This window comes from Diabrotica undecimpunctata, chromosome 2, assembly GCF_040954645.1.
Source record: "Diabrotica undecimpunctata isolate CICGRU chromosome 2, icDiaUnde3, whole genome shotgun sequence".
Classification (NCBI taxonomy): domain Eukaryota; kingdom Metazoa; phylum Arthropoda; class Insecta; order Coleoptera; family Chrysomelidae; genus Diabrotica; species Diabrotica undecimpunctata.
Window position 1 is genome coordinate 95,219,854 of NC_092804.1, and position 19,524 is coordinate 95,239,377.

The 19,524-nt window shown below is 33.5% G+C and overlaps 1 protein-coding gene across 1 annotated transcript in view; it reads right to left on the reverse strand.

The window, feature by feature from the left end:
* Nucleotides 1-822: 822 nt before the first annotated feature.
* The window catches only part of Blos3 (Biogenesis of lysosome-related organelles complex 1, subunit 3), a 385,546-nt gene continuing 366,844 nt past the window's right edge, over nucleotides 823-19,524 (reverse strand). Inside the window, exon 4 of the mRNA XM_072523223.1 lies at nucleotides 823-1,085. Within this exon, the coding sequence (XP_072379324.1) occupies nucleotides 853-1,085 (233 nt within the window). The 3' untranslated portion in view covers nucleotides 823-852. The remainder of the gene's footprint in view (nucleotides 1,086-19,524) is intronic.

Below are 19,524 nucleotides of genomic sequence, written 5' to 3' on the forward strand. Positions count from 1 at the left end.
AAGGCCAGGGCTATTAAAAGCAACAACAATTATTATCTAGAGATCAGAACTAATTTAACGTCAAGATGGCAAGTTAATGCATCACGCATTGTCAACGTCAACTAAGTACTATTATATCTAAGATACTTAACATTGTAAGAGTGTACAGTAGTGTTTAAATAAATGGTCACATAAGTCAACAACACGTTATTTACTACGTACATCGTTATTTACCATAGCCGTTAATTTCCCTATTATCGTCAATTTCCAAGTTTCTCACTGGTTCTTGCTCTGTTGTTAAATATTTGGTCTTTTCTAGATTTATTTCCAGTCCATTTTTTGTGTATTCCTTTTCTAATTTTCGGAGCATATAGCACAGATCTTCTTAATCTTGAGCTGTTACCACTTGGTCATCTGCAAAGCTTAATGTGTACAAGAAGTTGTCCCGGATTGGTATTCCCATCCCTTCACATTTCCTTTTCCATGGTTTTAATATTTGTTCGAGGAATATCTTGAACAGTGTCGGAGATATAGAGCATCCCTGCAATAAGCCTTTTGTGGTCTTAAATTCGTTGGAGTATTTATTGCCGGTTTTAACTCTTACCTTGTTGTTGTAAAGGTTTTTTACGGCTTCTATTAACCTCTGAGTTATTCCGTTTTCCTTCATCCTGTTCCATAGTTGTTTTCTGGGGACCGTGTCATATGCCTTTTTTAAATCTATGAATGCCATATGTACTGGTCTATTTTTTGCCACTTTTTTTTCAATTAATTGTTGAAGTATCTATACACAATATAAACACAGTATAAACAAACAAACACAAACATACAAAATAATACACAGTATAAACCTTGTCGCATTTATTTCATTTCTAGCTATTTAATGTATTTAACATTTGTAAGAAATTTTGATGATAAAAGGGAATGTAGTTTACTCTTAATGGCCAAAGAGTTAATACTCAGCGTTTTTAACGATGTTACAGCATTTTGCATCGTTATTTGGGAACGCAGTAGATGTTGGTCGATTACATTCAAATTTTTATTTGCCTCGTCGATTGTGTTTTGGCAATGGTTTTCAAAACTGTGACTTAACTGCTCATTATATTCTCCTAAAAAAAATTGAACTACATTTCAAAACAACATATATTATATATATATATATATATATATATATATATATATATATATATATATATATATATATAAACATATATAAGTAAAATGTAATGGCATGTCTGGCAAAACAGAAAACCAAAAAAGGTATATCGATGGAAGGCAACCGTATATACGTATTTCTGACTATTGGTCGTCTTCAGTACGGTGCAGCCAAGTTAGAGAGCATGGTAACTTGGGAAATGATAACTACAGGAGCAATGCAACCAATTTGTGACATTAGAGTTAGAAGACTATTCCATCCTTCCATCGATATACCTTTTTTGGTTTTCTGTTTTGCGAGACATCCCATTACATTTTACTTTTATTATTCACTCGCATAATCATTTTCTATTTATTTTAAACGTTTCAACGTTTGGCATTCCTTTCCATAGGTAGCTGTAGCTTCCTCCGTGGTTATTGTTAGTTGTTGCCCTGGAAACCCTCAGGGTCTTCTAACTCTAATGCCACAAGTTGCCACATTATATATATATATATATATATATATATATATATATATATATATATATATATATATATATAATTAGTATTTCTTGGATTTAGGTTCAATAATCAATATTAAATTTGGAACTAGATTTTATTGTCCATTGAAATCAACGTTTCGGCAGGAAACCCTTGCCTTTGTCAATATTCTAAAATGTACAAGATTAGGAACAAAAAGTTATTGTAAAATATATTTAACTTACCAAAACGTAAAACGGGACACTGAAATTATTGCATTGCAATTATTTGTTGTTCTTTAAATTATATAAGGCGTCTTTTTCTTAGTGAGTTAAATTTATTTTTTGTGGTTTGGCTGTTCGTAATATTTTTATACTTTTTTTCGTATGATCTCGGCTGTTTCTACTGGAAGATTAGTAACAGTAGTCTCAACCTCGGCAATGATTTTTTTTACAGGAATTCGTGTAGGTAAAACAGTAAAATTGAAACCTTTTGAGAGAACACTATTCGTGGCTTCATCCTATGTCAGATTTGAAAAGTTATAAACTAATTTGTTGGTTTCTGTTTGTGTTTATTTTGATTTGTTTTTTCCTAGCCAGAGTCTCTTTCCGACCTCACTAGGAAAAAACAAATCAAAACGTTTAAAAATTTGTTACTACTTAACTATAACTTTTTAAATCTAACATTGGATGAAGCCACGAAGTGTTCTCTCAAAAAGTTGCTATTGATCATTGATTTTGCTAAATATCATTACCGAGGTCGAGCCTATTGTTACTAATCTTCAAACAGAAACAACCCAGATCATACGCCAAGACGTATCAAACATATTAGAAACAGCTAAACCACCAAAAAGAAATTTAACTCACGAAGAAAAAGTCGCCTTATATAATTTGACGAACAACGAACAAATCAGCGTACTTCCAGCTGACAAAGGCAACGCCACTGTAGTAATGAATATTCAAGACTACGAAGCAAAAATAAATGACATCCTAAACGATACGACATATCAAAGAATCTCGTCGGACCCTAGAACATATCTAGAAAAAGTAACAACAGCCAAGATCAAAGCCTTAGACATCAAGAAAGAACATCAGTGATATCTCATATTTAGAGAGAAGATGTCAAGATGTCCAAAACTTTACGGCCTACCCAAGGTACATAAGGCAGGATTACCATTGCGGCCAAAAGTTAGTTCTAACGGATCTCCCCTAGAACCACTGGCAAAATTTCGGGCTGAACAACTACAACCATATGCAGAAGAAGCGGATTCTTACATCAAGAACTCAAGCCACTTCATCGAGCGTAAAAAAGATGTTACTCTTGAGCAGGGACATTTGTTAGTCAGCTTCGATGTGTTTATTTTCAACAATAAAAAAAATTCACTAGACCCTGGCTATGCATTCACTTATGTCAACATACGTTGATTTTTTCATAATTACGTTAAATCCAGATGTAGCTGTGGCAAATAGTAATCAAAACAATAATATTGGCAGTTAATGTCAATGTTTTTTGTGGTATCGTAAAGCTTTTTGCCGTTTGTGGATTGTACAATGGGTCGAGGTAAAGTTATCGATGAGAAAATTTGCTCATTCATTATTAGATTTTTTAATTCTGGAAAATCCAACTTGGAAATCGCGAATATGTTGCAATTGCCACGCTGTAGTATAAGAAATATAGTCAGAAGATACAAAACTACAGGTTCGGTCGTCAGAAAACCTAGAAATGTACGAAAAAGTAAAATAATCGACGAGCAAATTATATGGAGTTAAACGTTTTATGAAGTCACCTTATTGGAAGACACGTTTCTAGATCAACATGTCACCGAGAGGCCCACAAATTAGAATTTAGTACTTACAAAGTAAGTTTTATTGTTAAAAAAATTAGTACGAATTGTTTTTAATAAATTTCATTTTATTTTAGGATAAGGGAAAGCCAATTTTAACATTACAACAAAAGAACAATAGACTAAGATGGTCAAAAGAGCATAAAGATTGGACTCAGTCGCAATGGGATTCAATACAATGGAGTGATGAGTACAGATTTGAAGTGTGTGTTGGAGACAGTATGAGTCGCGTGATTCGCAGGAAAAATGAAGCTTTCCATCCCGACTGTCTGAAGAGAAAAATATTTGAATATTTTAGAAGAATCTCTTTTACCGATTATGGAACACCGTTTAACATCAGCGGAAGATTTTGTCTTCCAACAGGACGGCGCAGTTCCAACAGTTTAAAATGGATTAAAGATCATGGCATACCACTTCTGGAATGGGTTTCTAACAGTCCCGACTTGTCCCCGATATAGACTTTATGGCGCGAAATGAAAAAAGCTTTGAGAAAACATCCTGCCGGGTCCGTCAACGAATTGAAGGAAAAATTGTAAGAAATATGGGATTCGTTTACATTAGAACTTTGTCAGAACTTGGTGAAAACTATGCCTCGAAGAATTGTGGACGTCATTCAAAATAAAGGGGATGTAACTCAGTGGTAAACTTTCACATTTTTTTTGTTAATATTACATATTCTATGCGTTTTTTAAATTTATTATTCTTCTGTTCAATAGTTTTCATTGTGTTATAAAATATTTTCTATAATTAGGAAATTCAAAAATGTTGTTCGATACATTAAAACTTCAAAAAACGCTGCGCTTTTATTTTTGTTCTCTAAAATTTAATTTTCTTATCAATCTAACGTTGGGACATCTGATATGGGAAAGGGTTCGTATAAGCAGAAAGTATCCAATAACACAGATTACTCTAAATATAACAAAGAACTGCTTAAATAACACATATTTCATCTATAAGGAGCAAAGATCTAAACAAGTTGAAGTGTCACCGATAATAGCAAACCTGTTTATGCAAGAAATAGAACAACGAGCAATAGGAACAGCCAAACACAAACTCAAACTTTGCCTTAGGTACGGTGATGATACTTTTATAATCTTGACACATGGAGAGGAAAAACTAAAGGAATTTTTAGAACACATCAATAATATCCACCATAAAATCCAGTTTACTATGGAACTGGAAGAAAACGAACAACTACCATTTTTAGTCGTGTTAATAATAAAGAAGGAAGACGGGCATATAGGACACACAGTATACCGAAAACCCACACATACCGACATATATCTACATGGCGATTTACATCACCATCCTGCACAATTACATTCAGTCATTAAAACCCTGATGACACAATTCGAAAGACTGTCAGACAAAGAACATAAAAATAAAGAAATGCATAATGTGAAAACAGAGCTAAGAAAAAACGGCTTCTTAACATACGGTGTAGGTAAAAGTTTATGCTCGGTATGTACCTTACGTGAGATGGAGTGAGAAACACCTGTTTAAAAAGAGAGAGGTATATTAGGCCCGCCCTTTATATCGTCAAAAATGCATTAGTGGAAATAATAAAGTCAACAGAAGAGGGGAAGTTCAACGTTGCCAAATGTATTGGTTTTATTTGACCTGTTGGCTTTTTATCATTTTAACAATGTTCTAGATAATCAAATTTTGGCGAATTGATTTAAATGGCAGCTTACTGTTTTTTATTGGAAATATGCCACACAAAATAACATTTTGATTTCCACTTCGGAAATCGTTTTATATAACTAAAATTTTTTAATGTTTCGTATTTTAAGTACGATTTCCTAATTGGAAATCTAAACATCAAAATAAGCTTATTTTAAAGTCACATTGTGCCGTATTCAAAATAAAAATTATAAACTGCATTATGACGCAATAATAAAAAAGCTTCTTACAAAATTATTTGGCAACGTCGAGTCGTCAAAGTAAGGACACTGTAGTAACGAGAAAAACAGTAGAGGTGAGGTGAGTGAAAAAACTAATTAAATTATTCAACTAGTTGATTGTTTAACAGTAGTTTCAAATAAGCAAACATAAACAAAGCGAGTACATAGCGAGTACATAAACAAACATGCTTTCTTGAATCAAAGAAAAAAATACTGAAATACTTTAAATGGCTTTTCAAATTTGCTGTAGTTGATTTATAACTAAGTTTTTCTTTGAAAATATTCCATACAGCCTTCTCACTATTAAAGTCTTTCTCAAAGTGATGACATAAATTACTAACAGTTTTACGCGCAGACATGTTAAACACACAAACAGTTAATAAAGTAAATATTCAGTACTCACAGAATAACTTCACATTTACGTTAGACAAAACACAAACTCCAAATAAAAGTTATATTTGCTGAATAATACAAAACATGAATGGGGGACTCCCATGTGTTAATATTTCCAATTAAAAATATTCGATCATTGCAAAATTCAGAAAGTCAAGCATAAAAGCTGCATCTTCTACAAATGTGCATTTTTTGAAAATAAAATTATTACTCTTGTAATACGTAAATAATTTTAACTAAGAAAAAGACTTCTTAATTGAATATTTACAATAAATAAATCCTTTAACGAACTATCAATAAAGATTTGAAATCTAAAATACAGATCAATCGAAAATCGAAACTCATTCATTAATTAGAATACCTATATAGTTATTTTATTTTCAACGTCAACCGATCGCCGGACTGTCTACCGTCCCGAAAGAGTCGGGATGTTATTTTTAGTTTTGTAGTAGTAGTCTCAGTCTTCAGATCAACTAATTGTCCTCGTCGACGTGAAGTGTTCGTTGTTCCTCTGTTTACGTCTACACAAAACGTAGTTTTTTTTTAATCAACCATCAACTAGTTAGCTTCCCAGTGAGAAACCGTAGATTCGTTAACGACAAATAAACGGTTGAATAAACTTTACTTTACTTAATCAGTAGAACCCATTTGTACCTTTCGGTGTTGGGCCGTTTACAATACAATTCATTAAATTACAATATTTGACAGTCTTCTGAGGTGTCCTAGCTCTTAACGAACTTTCTCCATTCCTTCCTATTGGATGCCATCTGTGTTGCTTCCTGCCAAGTCTTACCCTTACTCTGCAGTATCTGCGAGATGTCACTGTTCCATTCTTTAATGGGTCTTCCTCTTCTGTTCTTCCCTATTGGTTTGGCGTCCCACACTCTTTTTACTTGTCTATTATTGTCCATCCGGGTTAGATGTCCGAACCATGCCAATTTTTTCTCTTTGATTGACTCGAGTATCAGTTTGATTTTGAGTCTTTCTCTTATTTCTTCATTTCGGATTCTATCAGTTCTTTTTACTCCTATCGTTCTTCTGAGGTATTTCATCTCTGCTGCCTGAATTCTGCTCTGATGTCTTTTGTTTAATATCCAATTTTCTGCTCCATATGTCACTGTAGGTCTATATATTGTTTTGTATATTGTCATCTTGGTCTTTGTTGATATTTCTTTGTTATTAAGGAATCCTCTATTTAGTGCTTGAAATAGTTTTCCTGTGTTTTCCATTCTGTTGTTAAGATCATCCTCGATGTCTCCTTTGTTGTTGATTACTGTTCCTAAGTATTTGTATGAATTTGTCTGTATTATTTTTTGTTGGTCTATCATTACTTCTATTTGATCTTCCGTCCCTTGTTTCCTTGATATTTTCATTATTTGAGTCTTCTCTTTGTTTACGTTTAAGTTGTATTTGCTTGCTTCTAGGTTCCATTTCTCTAAGTTGTATTTCAGTTTTTCTGCAGTTTCCGCAATTAATACTATGTCGTCTGCAAATATACACATCTCAGCATTTAACATTTGCATTTTGTTCCAACCGATGCAGTATTTCTTGAATGTTTTCTTACATTCTTTCACTATCTCATCTATTACATTTATGAATAGTACTGGGCTGAGACTTCCCCCTTGTCTACCTCCTTGGGTTGTTTCAAATGGTTCTGACTGTATATTTAACATTCTTACTGTATTTGTTGTTTTCATGTATATACTCTTTGTTGCTTCTATCAGTTCTTCACTTACTTGTTTCTTCTTTAGGCTTTCCCATATATCTTTTCTTTTGACTGAGACGAATGCTTTTTCCATGTCTATAAAGCTCAGATGTATTTCTTTATTTTTCTTTAAGGCTTTTTCTATTACTTGTTGCATGGTGAATATATGGTCTTGTGTGTTGTGTCCTTTCCTGAATCCACTTTGTACATCCTCTAATTTATGTTCTATTTCTTTTCTAATTTTCCTTTCTATTATGGTTTCGTATACTTTTGCTGCTACACATAGTAGTGATATACCTCTATAGTTCCTACAGTCTCTTGTGTTTATTTTCTTGTATACAGGTATAATTACTGCATTTGTCCATTCTCTGGGTATTACTTTTCCCTTCCATATTAGGTTATATATGTATAACAATTTTTCTTTTGCTTTTACTCCTATATATTTCATCATTTCTGGTGCTACTTCATCGCTTTCTGGTGCTTTTCCAATCTTTATCTTTCTTATTGCTTCTTCCAGTTCTTCTTTTTCTATAGTTTCTGGATTTTCCGTGTTTCTCATGGATACTCTCCTGTTGTCGCTTTCCCTGTCCATTGTATTCACTTGATTTCCATTCAGTATCAGCTGAAAATGTTCCCTCCATCTTACCATTATTGTCTTATCGTCGTTTATTATTGTTCCTTCCTTGTTCATTATTTGTTTCAGTTTCGTTTCTTTGTTGCTTCTTAGGTTTTTCAGTGTTCTGTAAAATAATTTTACGTTTTCTTTACTGTTTTCTTCCATTTTTTCCCCGAATTTTTCCCAACTTTTCTTTTTCTCTTTCTTAACTATCTCTTTAACTTTTGTTCTTTGTCTCTTATAATTTTCATATTTTTGTTGTGTTTTGTCTTGGATGTATTCTTTCCATAATTTCTTCTTTTCTTTTATTTCTCTTTTCACTTCATCGTTCCACCAAGATGTTCGTTTCCCTCTGTTGTTATTTTTTGTGGTTCCACATATTGATTTAGCTGTTTTTATCATCGCATTTTTAAATTTTCCCCGTTCTTCTTCTATTGTTTCTGTTATTTCATGTTCATTGTCCATCTCTTTCTCTAGTCCTTCTGAGTATCTTATTCTCGTTGTTTCTTCCCTTAGTTTATAAATTTTTATTATTTCTTTGTGTTTTCTGTTTATGTTCTCATTTCTTTTTATTTCTTTTCTTTTGCTTTTGAATGTGGTTTCTAGTTGATAGTGGTCACTACCAATTTCATAACTCCTTTTTACCCTTACGTCTCTTATCCAGTTCTTCTCTGTTTTTTGCACTATAGTATAGTCTAAAATTGATTGTTCTTCTCTTGATTTGACTTCTCTTGTGATCTTGTGTATCCTTTTATGTTGGAAGTGTGTGTTCATAATCACCAGGTTATTGTCTAGACAGAATTCGAGTGAGTAGTAATTTTCCATTTTTGTTTAGTTTGTCCTCCCCATAAGATCCGATGACATTGTTCCATTTTTCTGTTTCTTTCCCCACTCTGCTGTTCATGTCTCCTGTGATAACAATTTTCTCTGTACAATCATTTATCACTTCTTGTAATTTGTCCCAGAATTCATTCTTTTCGTTTTTTGTTGCGTCTTCATCTGGTCCATAACATATGATTAGGTTTGTATTGGTTTCCTCTGTATCCATATCTATGTCTACTCTTAGTATACGTTCGTTGTAATATATCCAATGTTTTATTTTGTTGATACTCTCCTTCTTTATCATGCACGCTACTCCTGCCTAAGCTCTCTTCGTTTCTTTCACTCCACTGTATATTAGTAACATTCCGTTTTCTAATATTATTGATCCTTTTCCTTTTTTCTTTGTCTCTGTTCTAGCTACTATTTCAATGTTCTTATCTCTAATTTCTTCCCCCAGTTCTATTTCCTTCCCATTTATACCTCTCACATTCCATGATGCCATTTTCCAAATTGTTTTGTTCTTTTCTGTGTTTAAGTTGTATTTCAATTTGTTTTCACTTCCATTTGTGTTATTATCTTTAGATCTGCTCATGTCCCTGTTCTGTGCCTGTTTTGTTTCTCGGTCCGTCATTGTGTTTTTTTCAGCTAGTTTTTTGAACCAGGTGGTTCTGTATTGTATGTTATTTTTTCTACCCGGCTTGTTTTTTGATTCCATTTCCACTTAATGCCTTCTATAATTATGAAACCATATCCAATTTTTGTCCTTTTCCCATTAGTCTTTTCATCTGCTGCTATCTTCCTAAGATTTCTTTGTATCTCTATCTCTTTTAATGTTAGGTCACATTCTATATATACTCCATGTTGCTTATAGTTTATTAGTTTACCCTTGGCTTTCAGTATTTTCATTTTGTCTTCGAATTTTTTACATTCGATAACACACATTGTTTCATTTATCTTTTGTACCCTATTTATTTCTGATTTTACTCCCAATTTTGTTTCTATGAAGTTCTCCAGTTGCTCTACTTCTATTGTGTCTATTGGTAAGCCTCTCATTATTAGGTTATTTTTCTTCTTTTCTTTCTGACATGCTTCCAAGGCTATTTCTATTTTATCTATTTTTTGTTTCATCGTTGTCATTTCTTTCTTTAGATTTTCATTTTCTCTTATTATTTCTTCCATTTGCAATTTGTATTCACTATTTTCCTTCCTAATTTCTTTTAGTTCCTCAATCATATTACCCATTGTATTTTTTATCTCTTCCAGATCCCTGTTTTTCTTTTTATTATCGCTTGCTATTTCTCTCATTAGTTCCATCATTTCGTTCTGGCTGCTGGTTTCGACCTGTCTGGCGTTCGGCTCACTTTTCTGCTCCTGCTAAATATGTCTATCTCCTCTTTGCTTTTTCTTTTACCATCGTCATCAACCTTACCATCCGCCATCTTTCTTCTTATTCAAATAATTAAAGTATTTATAAATATAAATATTATAAGTAACGGTTACGGATCTCGACAAGCGCCGCGCCTACCTCTACAGTTAAATTTTAGCAATTATTCTCGATCCTAACCAGTTTCGACTTCTACCACTTGTAAATACAAAAATACAATCAATATCAAAACAGCAAATAAATTCAGCCTTTATAATTCTGTATAGTTTTACCGAAACCTGAATAATAGACCTATTGTTTTTGTTGATAATTATTTATTTTTATTATTATTATTATTATTGTTTATCGTTCATCGGTTGAATAAAACAGTTCGTTAATTCAACGCTCATCTCTACAGAACAGAACTAGTTTGTTATGTCATGCGTATTGCACGATTTATAGTGGGTTGTTCTTTCATAAAGTATAATAAATAAAGACAGTCAGTACTAGTAAAGCATTAGGAAAGAGCAGGTGCATTATATTAAATTTAAACTGGACGAAAAATTACGTCTTTTCGTTTATTTACACTTTACTAATCCACCTCATTCTGGGTATACCTCTTCTTTTGGGGCCGATTAGTTTTCTGGTTATTACTAGTTTAGGCATTCTGTTTGCTGCCATTCTTTCCACATGTCCCAACCATCTGATTCTTTGTGACTTGACGAAATTAGTAATGGTAGGTTCTTTGTATAAAGCCATTAATTCATTGTTGGTTCTTCTCTCCCAACCATCTTTTGTCTTCCGTCCTCTGATTATGCGTTTCAATATTTTCCTTTCCCATCTTTCCAGAGTATCCTCTTCCTTCTTATTTAATATCCATGTCTCACCGACATATGTTACTGTGGGTCGAATTACTGTTTTATATATTCTGAGTTTGCCTTGTCTAGAAACGTATTTTGAGTTCAGTAGAGCTCTTAAACTACCTAATTTTTTATTCCCTTTTGCTATTCTGGCTTCGAGCTCCCATTTCTCTTTTCCATTTTTATCGAAAACTATACCCAGGTATTTAAATTTGTCCACCCTTTTAAAACTATAGCTTTTACCACTTACAGACCTCACACTAAAGTCTTATTTTTTCCCTTCTGTCCCTCCCATGATCATATATTTGGTTTTGTCACAACTCTTCTTAATTATTTCTCGGTTTTTGCTAGGATCGTTAGATCGCCAGCAAATGCCAAGCACTGGTGCTCATTTTTCATGATCAGTTTCTAACACTTAGTTGAATAATGTAGTGGATAAAGGATCTCCCTGTCTCAAGCCTTTTGCAATCGTAAATTGATCTGATACGTGACCCTGCCAAGCAATTTCACACGTAGAGTTATTTAGTGTCATTTTAACTAGCCGGATCAGTTTCTTTGGTATACCCAAATGTTCCATTGCTCGATATATTTTGACTCTATCGACTCTATCATATGCTTGTCTAAAATCCACAAACAAAACATGCAGGGGAACTTTACCTTCATAACAAGTCGTTTGAATCTCCTTTAATGAGAAGATTTGGTCTACAGTAGATCTGTCCTTCCTAAAGCCGGCCTGATACTCATGTAGGATTGTTTCCGTATAGCAATTTAGTTTATTTCTCAATATTCTTGGCAAGATTTTGTATACCGTGTCTAGTAAGGCTATACCTCTATAGTTGTCACACTTCAGTTTGTCTCCTTTTTTATGCAGAGGGCATATGCGGGCCTCATACCACTCCGATGGCATTATTTTCTTTTCCCATACTTGCACTAGTAGCTGGTATATTTTTCTTTGTAGTTGTTCTCCACCAAACTTGATCATTTCTATGCATATGTCATTTTTACCAGGACTTCTGTTATTTTTCATTTCTTATATTGTTGTCACCACCTCCTCATCTGTAGGCTGCCTTTCAACTATCGCTTCTTCTCCAACCGTCCAGTTGTCTACTGCTTCGTGCTGCACCTCACCATTTAATAATTCTTCAAAACGTTTCTTCCATTCCGTCATTATTTCTGCCGGATCGCTAATTAAATTTCCGTCTTTACCTTTCATATAACTACAGTGGCTTTGATAACCTTTTCCCATCTTTTTAACTTCTTGATAGAACGATCTCACCTCTTTGTTTTTAAACTTCTCTTCTATCTCTTTTAATTTCAACTCATTGTTGTATCTCTTTTCCTTCTACACATAGCTTTCAATCTTCCTCGAATTATTCTATATTCTTGTTTTTTACGCTCCCTATTATCTGTTAATATTTGTTGTCTGATCTTTTTCTTTTCCTTTGCTATCGCCTGACACTCTTCGTCAAACCAATCTTTGTTTGTACTTCTCTTGGAGTCGGTAGCTTTTCCTACGGCAGATTTAATTTGTTCCCAAGCTTAATCTGTCTGTAAATTTTGGTCACATTGTTGTAGAATTTTATTTATTTCTTCTTCATATTTATTTTTTATTTCTACTTCCTTAAGTTTTTCAATATTGTACTTTCTCTTCGTTTTATTGTTCGATTTCTCTTTTTCTTCCAGCCTCCTCCCACATGTGACTTTAACGAGGTAATGGTCCGAGTCGATTTCAGCTCTTCTCATACTTCTTACCTTCTGAACGATATTCATATATTTACTTTCAATCATAACATGATCTATTTGATTCACCGTCCTTCCATCTGGGGAGACCCACGTACCTTTGTATATCTCTTTTCGTTTTAGTTGTGTGCTTCTCACGACCATGTTTTTCTTGACCATTATCGTTTGTTACTTCGTGTTTACTGTAGTTACCAGTTACTGCAGTGTACAGAGGTTCTTTTCCCACTTTAGCATTACAATCACCCATTATTATTTTTACATCACGTTTAGGTAGGACCTCGTATTCGTCATTTAGCTGTTCATAGTAAAGATCTTTTATTTCGTCGTCCTTGTCTTCTGACGGTGCATGAATATTGATTATATTCCAATTTCATTTATTACTTTTAATTCGTATTGAACACATCCTATCAGAGATAGGATTAAAAGCTATCACTTTGTCCTTGACACATTCAGCCACTAAAAAACCAGTTCCAAGCATTCTATCTTTACCTCCACTTTTGAAGAGAACCATATCTTCAATATCAGTTATTTTTGGTCCTAATTGTATTGTCTCTTGAAGAGCCTTTAAGTCATTTTATACTTCCTTGCCTCATTCATTAGTTCTTTTAGCGCACCTTCGTAAAAGGTTCCTCTGACACTCCATGTAGCTAAATGTATCTTGTCATTCTTTGGCTTTACCTTTGTATTACTGTCTTGTTTTGTTTCGTTTTCATAGTTCGTAATCCTTTTCTTCGCATTGTTCGTCATCTTTTCTTTCCTTTTCTTGTTGGTGCTTAGTTCTTTTGCTTTGGTCTCTACCACCAACGTTTAGTTCATGCTATCCCAGCGAAATATTTCCTGATCGGAATATATTTTCTTATATCCTACCTTCACTTTTCTCCCTTCCTTGCCTGTATGTATCCAGAAAAATATGAATTGCAAAAGCAAAAATATTAAAATAAGGAGGAGAAAGTAATTATAAAGACTGTCGATCAAATGATTCCTAGAGCACATCTAAGGCACAAAAGAAGAAGTAATGAAAGTAATGGAAGAAGAAAGCAAGGGAGCGAAGGCAACGACTTCAAAATATAACTAATCTTTCAGTAACGCCATCGATGTCAGAAGTTAATGATCAAAGTTTTAATTCTTATAGAAGAGTTGTAGCTACCAAACTTAAATTAGACCGAGCCAAAAGAGAACGGCATTTAATTAATAAGAAAAAGATGAAACCCTATTCTCCAAGTTCCAGAGAAAGCGAAGAAAACTTTATTGTTTGCAGAAGTGCTCAATCAACAATTAAAAGAAAATTACTCTTCTCTTCCAAATAATAACAAAAAAAGAATTTTCAGAACAATGATAAGCAGGAAAATAATGAAAAAATACGGCATACTACAGAATGAAAAAAATATTAAACCTTTAAGAAAAATTGGACACGTACAATTACTGAAAAATAAAAGGAAAGCCAAAACAAGTCATGAAATAATGAAGACAAAATTATAAATTTTCTCCAAGATGACTAGAACACGAGGTTAGGTGCCGGCAAAAGAGATAATGTCACGACGAAACGAGATCACGCAGAAAGGAGAGCAACAAAAGAGAGTTCTTGTGGATACTCTTACGAAAGCTCTACACGTCTTTCATGAAGAGCTGTAACATCAAAATATCATATTCTCGATTCTGCCGCGTTAAGCCATTTTGGATAGTATAACCGAATTACCACAAATGTGACACTTGTTTGTGCGTTACAGACGTCAATATGGATCTGATGCTCACAGCTCTATTTCAAGCTAAGATTATCTTCTAAGAGTATTAAAGCGTCAAAATCTGCCTCATATAATTTGTCGCAATAGGTATAACGAATAGTGTCTTTCCCGAGAATGCGAAACTTGTAAAAATAAAGGGCTCCAATACAAGGAATTTAAAAATAGTATTTAAATTGTCTGCAGGAAGTGGGAATCTGTCTCCAGCAATATAAATGATTCAAACACACATAAGGCAAGGAAAGTGACTAAATATTTGAAAAAATCTATACAAATTTGTCCTTTAGATTTGGTTATGCAATATGTATCGATATAATTTGCCTACCACATTGGGTATCACTTATAGGGGGTTGAAAGTGGGGACTGAGCAATTCTTGGGCTGGAGATAGGGTAAGCAAACAAACCGAAACGTTTGCGAATGGCCACTCTTGATTTTGTTGGAGATCTGGGTCGTAAGTAAGTGAATAAAAGAGGGACTGGATGGGATAACTACAAAGAAAGAAATCAAAAAATACTTACATATATTTCCTGGGCAACACACACAAGAAGGTTCCTAAACTATTTGAAAAGCTAAACGCCATTTAAAAGAATCCTCTTGCTAGATAGAAAGAAAGGCTTTTCTTTCCTAAAAAATATTAAAGGGTGAAAATCTTAAGGAAATAATTTTAGAACTCATGGTTTAGAGAGAAACATTACATATTTATACTATTATATTATTACTTCACATCAAAAGTTATTACAAATAATATAACAAAATTTATCAACAAAACTTACAATGGTGCTATTTGTAACTATTTACAAGAAGCTACATAATGTTGAGCGATACTTGTAGGAATTAAAATTATTATTAGAATGAAAATATCTAGATTTTTCAACGTAGCTTACATTGAGGTTAACCTTTAAACAAAACAATTTAAATTTGTGGTTATGTACCAAATGTCCAAAAAGGATAATATTAAAACTTTTTGAAATATTAATTAAATTTTAAAATTAATTGCATTTAACTAATATGACAATTAGCTAATCCATAAAACATAATTTCATTTATTTACAATTTTTTAGTTTGTCATGAAAGTAAATTTTTTTATTAATGAAAAATGTATATTTTTACTTGGAAAAATTTTAACAAAAAGTACCTTATATCACTCTGGCGGATGTATTTCTTTTAAGGAAGTTTTTGGGATATCGGAATTGAACCAAAACACTGCAAACAAACACACAACTGTGTCCCACTTAAGCTGGAATTGGTCTGAAATGACCAGGGAACGCAAATATGGACAATTCTTGGGAAGATTCGGGCTTCGGTTTATCCTGGATGACAACAAACAGCAATCTTCAAAACTCGGCCACTCAATTTCTTCTTAAAACCATGTGGACCTCTCAAATGGTTGGAAACGCCGTCTTACAAATTTCTCAGATAGGGCACAGCACAAAAAATCGGTGATTAACTAAAAAAACAGCCAGATCACATTTTAAGCACAAATTCACCTCTCAAATTAAAAAAATTGCCAGCTTTGAAGACTACCACGCCGAAAGCTATCTCTTCCAAACCCAAATTTACACTTTACTGCATTTCACTTCACTGCTTACTAACCAATTTCCGATGACAAAAAACGAATAACGAAAAACCATTACGAATTTAAAAAAGAAAAATTTGGACTAAACAATGACCGGACTCGTATCGTGGTCTATTGCAGAGTGATTTCATAATCTCTCTGCATCACTTTCTCACCAATCTAAGTAAAAATGTTTATATTTATTTGATCAACATAATAACATAATCAACATCAAAGAAATACTAAACAAATACCAATCTGTGTTAATATAAACAAAACTAAAAATGCTTATACAAATCAATCTCAGCGACGCAAAAAGATTGTAGCGTTTTAAATGTTTCTTTTAACTACAAAATATTTATATGTTAAAAATTTCTAAAGACGCCCCTGTTTTGTCTGTTTGCAACGAAATTAAAATGTTAAGATATATTTCGTTCTATTTTGTTTACGTTTCTGAATTCAAGTTGAGAAATGTCTCAAGGTTAATTTTCGGGTTGATTCGGCAAATGGTAGGCAATGCGGAGAGGAAGGGGTGTTGCTGACCGGCGATTGAAATTAAAACGAAAAGGTCAGTTTGAAGGTGTGGCTTGAACAAGTAAGATGTTATTTGAATGAGAGTGTACTGAGAAAAAAAGCCGGTAGAATTTTGCCGGAAACAAGTGGATTTTATTCTTATGTAATATGTCAGATTTAGAAGAGTAACCACTTGTTTCGATGTTTGAAAGATTTGTGTGAACATCTGAAAAGTAATTAAGAAATCCCAAGTTTCCAAGGTTTGAGTAAGTGCCCCCTTCAACCTCGTCTGTGTTCCTGTTTTGTTTCTGGAGCAGCTTTATTTTGATTGTGCCAGTTCCTACTTCAAATAGATGTAGTTTTTTGCCGTCCGCACCAGTATCGATTTGTTTTGCTTGCCCTATTTCTACCCCAGTAGTTTCTGTCCCCAATCTTCTACCCCTATGTTTTTACCCTGAGGTAGGCAAAATATATTTCGTTACAAAATGTCGCCCAGCGTGTGTGGGCCTTTGAATATTTCTGCATTTATTTTAGATTCTGATTCCTTTTTCCCAAACCACTTATATGAAACCCCCTTTTTTCGAATAGTGTCCCAGTGTCTCACAAACAGTAATTGTTTAGTAATGTACCTATATCAACATATGTATTTGTTGTATATTAACATATGTATTGTTGTTTTTTTATGTAATGTACTGTAGAACTATTTATATATGTATTTTGTGTATTTGGTAATGAAAGCAAATATTTGAAAATTAATTATTTACATAATATGTATTTTGAATAATGTTTTAATATTGAAAAGAATTTTAAAAGTTAATAACAGTAACAAATAATACCGTTATTGTTGCATTTATTTTTAATTGATTTGACAGATTTTACAGAATAATCGGTTCTTGTAATTTTGTTTGTTCGGTCATTTTGAGTAAATATCTGTATTGTTGTGAGTGACCTTTTGTTTGAGCTGTGTAGTTGTGAAGTAGTGTTATGCATTTTGTCTTCTAATTAACCATCTTTGACGGCGTATTAAATGCCACAGGTTAGTTGAAGCTTGTGTACCAGAAGTAGTCATTGTGAGTCGTTGAGAAGGTTCGACTAAGTTTAGTTTCAATAGTAGACTGTTTGTTTGTTGTGTATCCTTTCTTGTATCTGAATGACCACAGGTGTAATATTTGTGATCAGGAGATGCTGTTTTAGTTTTGACTAAGAGCAGTCTCATTTAGTTTTCGGAACAAGAGTTGGTTTATCCTGGTGTTTATTTAGTGTAGCTCACTCAAAGGTCAAGTTTTCAATATTATTAGTGTTTTGTCTTCCCTAGTATGTACAGTTGATGTTGCTTGTTAGTGTCCATGTTGTCCCATGTCGCTTAAAACCATTTTTTTAGTCCTTGTTAGTGGAAGCGTGAATTTTTAAGAGACAGGTTAGAGACCTCATTTTTGTTTACCAATTGATTACTAGGCCAAGAGCAGAAGTTGCAGCAAACTGATTGAGTTTTGGATTTCAGTACGCAGGTGGCAAGTGGGACTTATTATCAGGTGATAAATGGAAACCGTTGTTTCTTAGAATTGTCATATTTTCTACCAGTTTTTGAGTTTGATTTTAGTTATTTTGTTTGTTTGCTTTCATCCAATTATTGAAAAATGAAGTCTACTCAGGTTAATCATTTGAAATCAGGAGAGTTATCTTATGAGCTTTTCATAAGAGGTAAAAATGTCCCAAATAAGACAGTTGATGATAAGAGAAAGATGTTAAGGGCTTTGTTGGCCAAGGAGGCCACTTCATCTTCAAGTTTAGTCGATTTGGTTAACAATGTAGTAGATCCTGAGAAGGAGTTGTGTGAGATTAAGTTAATTATGAAAGATTTATATAGTAGTGCTCAATCAATGAATGCGCAATCAACTAAGGCTGATTTTGCTAGATTTGAGACAAGGTCTACACATTTAGATACCAGATTAGAAAATTTCCCTATGAATGATGTTGAGGAAGAAGTAAAAAAGTTTGTTAATGAGTGTAAAGATGATTTGTTGATGTTGAAGGGTAATGTTTTGGAAAAGGAGGAAATATCTGCTGAATTAGTAAAACCATCCACTAGTAGCCCAGTTTCAGTCCCTGTAGTTCCCAGTTGTACAGTCCCAGCCCAACAATACAGGTTTCAACTCCTGTTATTATTTCTGATTTGCATATTAAGTTTAATGGTGAAAGTTAAGCTCTTCCCATATTTTTAGAAAAAGTTAGAGATTCTGCTAGGTCTAGGAATATTTCCGAAGACATCCTGTGTCGTTCAGCCATTGAACTATTTGAAGGTAATGCTGCTATTTGGTATAGGAGTGTTAGAGATAAAATTAGTAGTTGGGATGAGTTGGTAGCCCTACTATCTGCTTTTTTGCACCCAGATTATAATGATAATCTCTTCGACGAAATTAAAAGTAGAAAGCAAAAAAGAAATGAATCCATAACCATTTATTCAGCAGAGATGGAAAACCTTTTTAAACGTTTGGAAACATACCCTAGTGAAGCCCAAAAGGTGAAAATAATGAGGAAAAATATTTTAGTGGACTACATTCCACTGATAGCCCTACAAGATTTTGCTACAGTAGAAATGTTAGTGGCGACTATAAAACGTTTAGAGCAGAATGCCCTGCCCTTGTTGCAGACTACTAAGGGTCTTGCAGGTATTTCAATTCATGATTCAGAAAAGCCCAAAGAACAAGTTCATGCGGTGAATAATCAAAATAAGCAAGACGGAAGTGGAGTAGGTAACAGACAGGACAGAGAAAATAATTCTTCTAGGAGACCCAATCCCAAATATATGTATGAAAATGATAGACCCAGTCCACCAGAGAATACTGAAGTAAGAAATCAGTCCTTTTCATCCCCACCCCC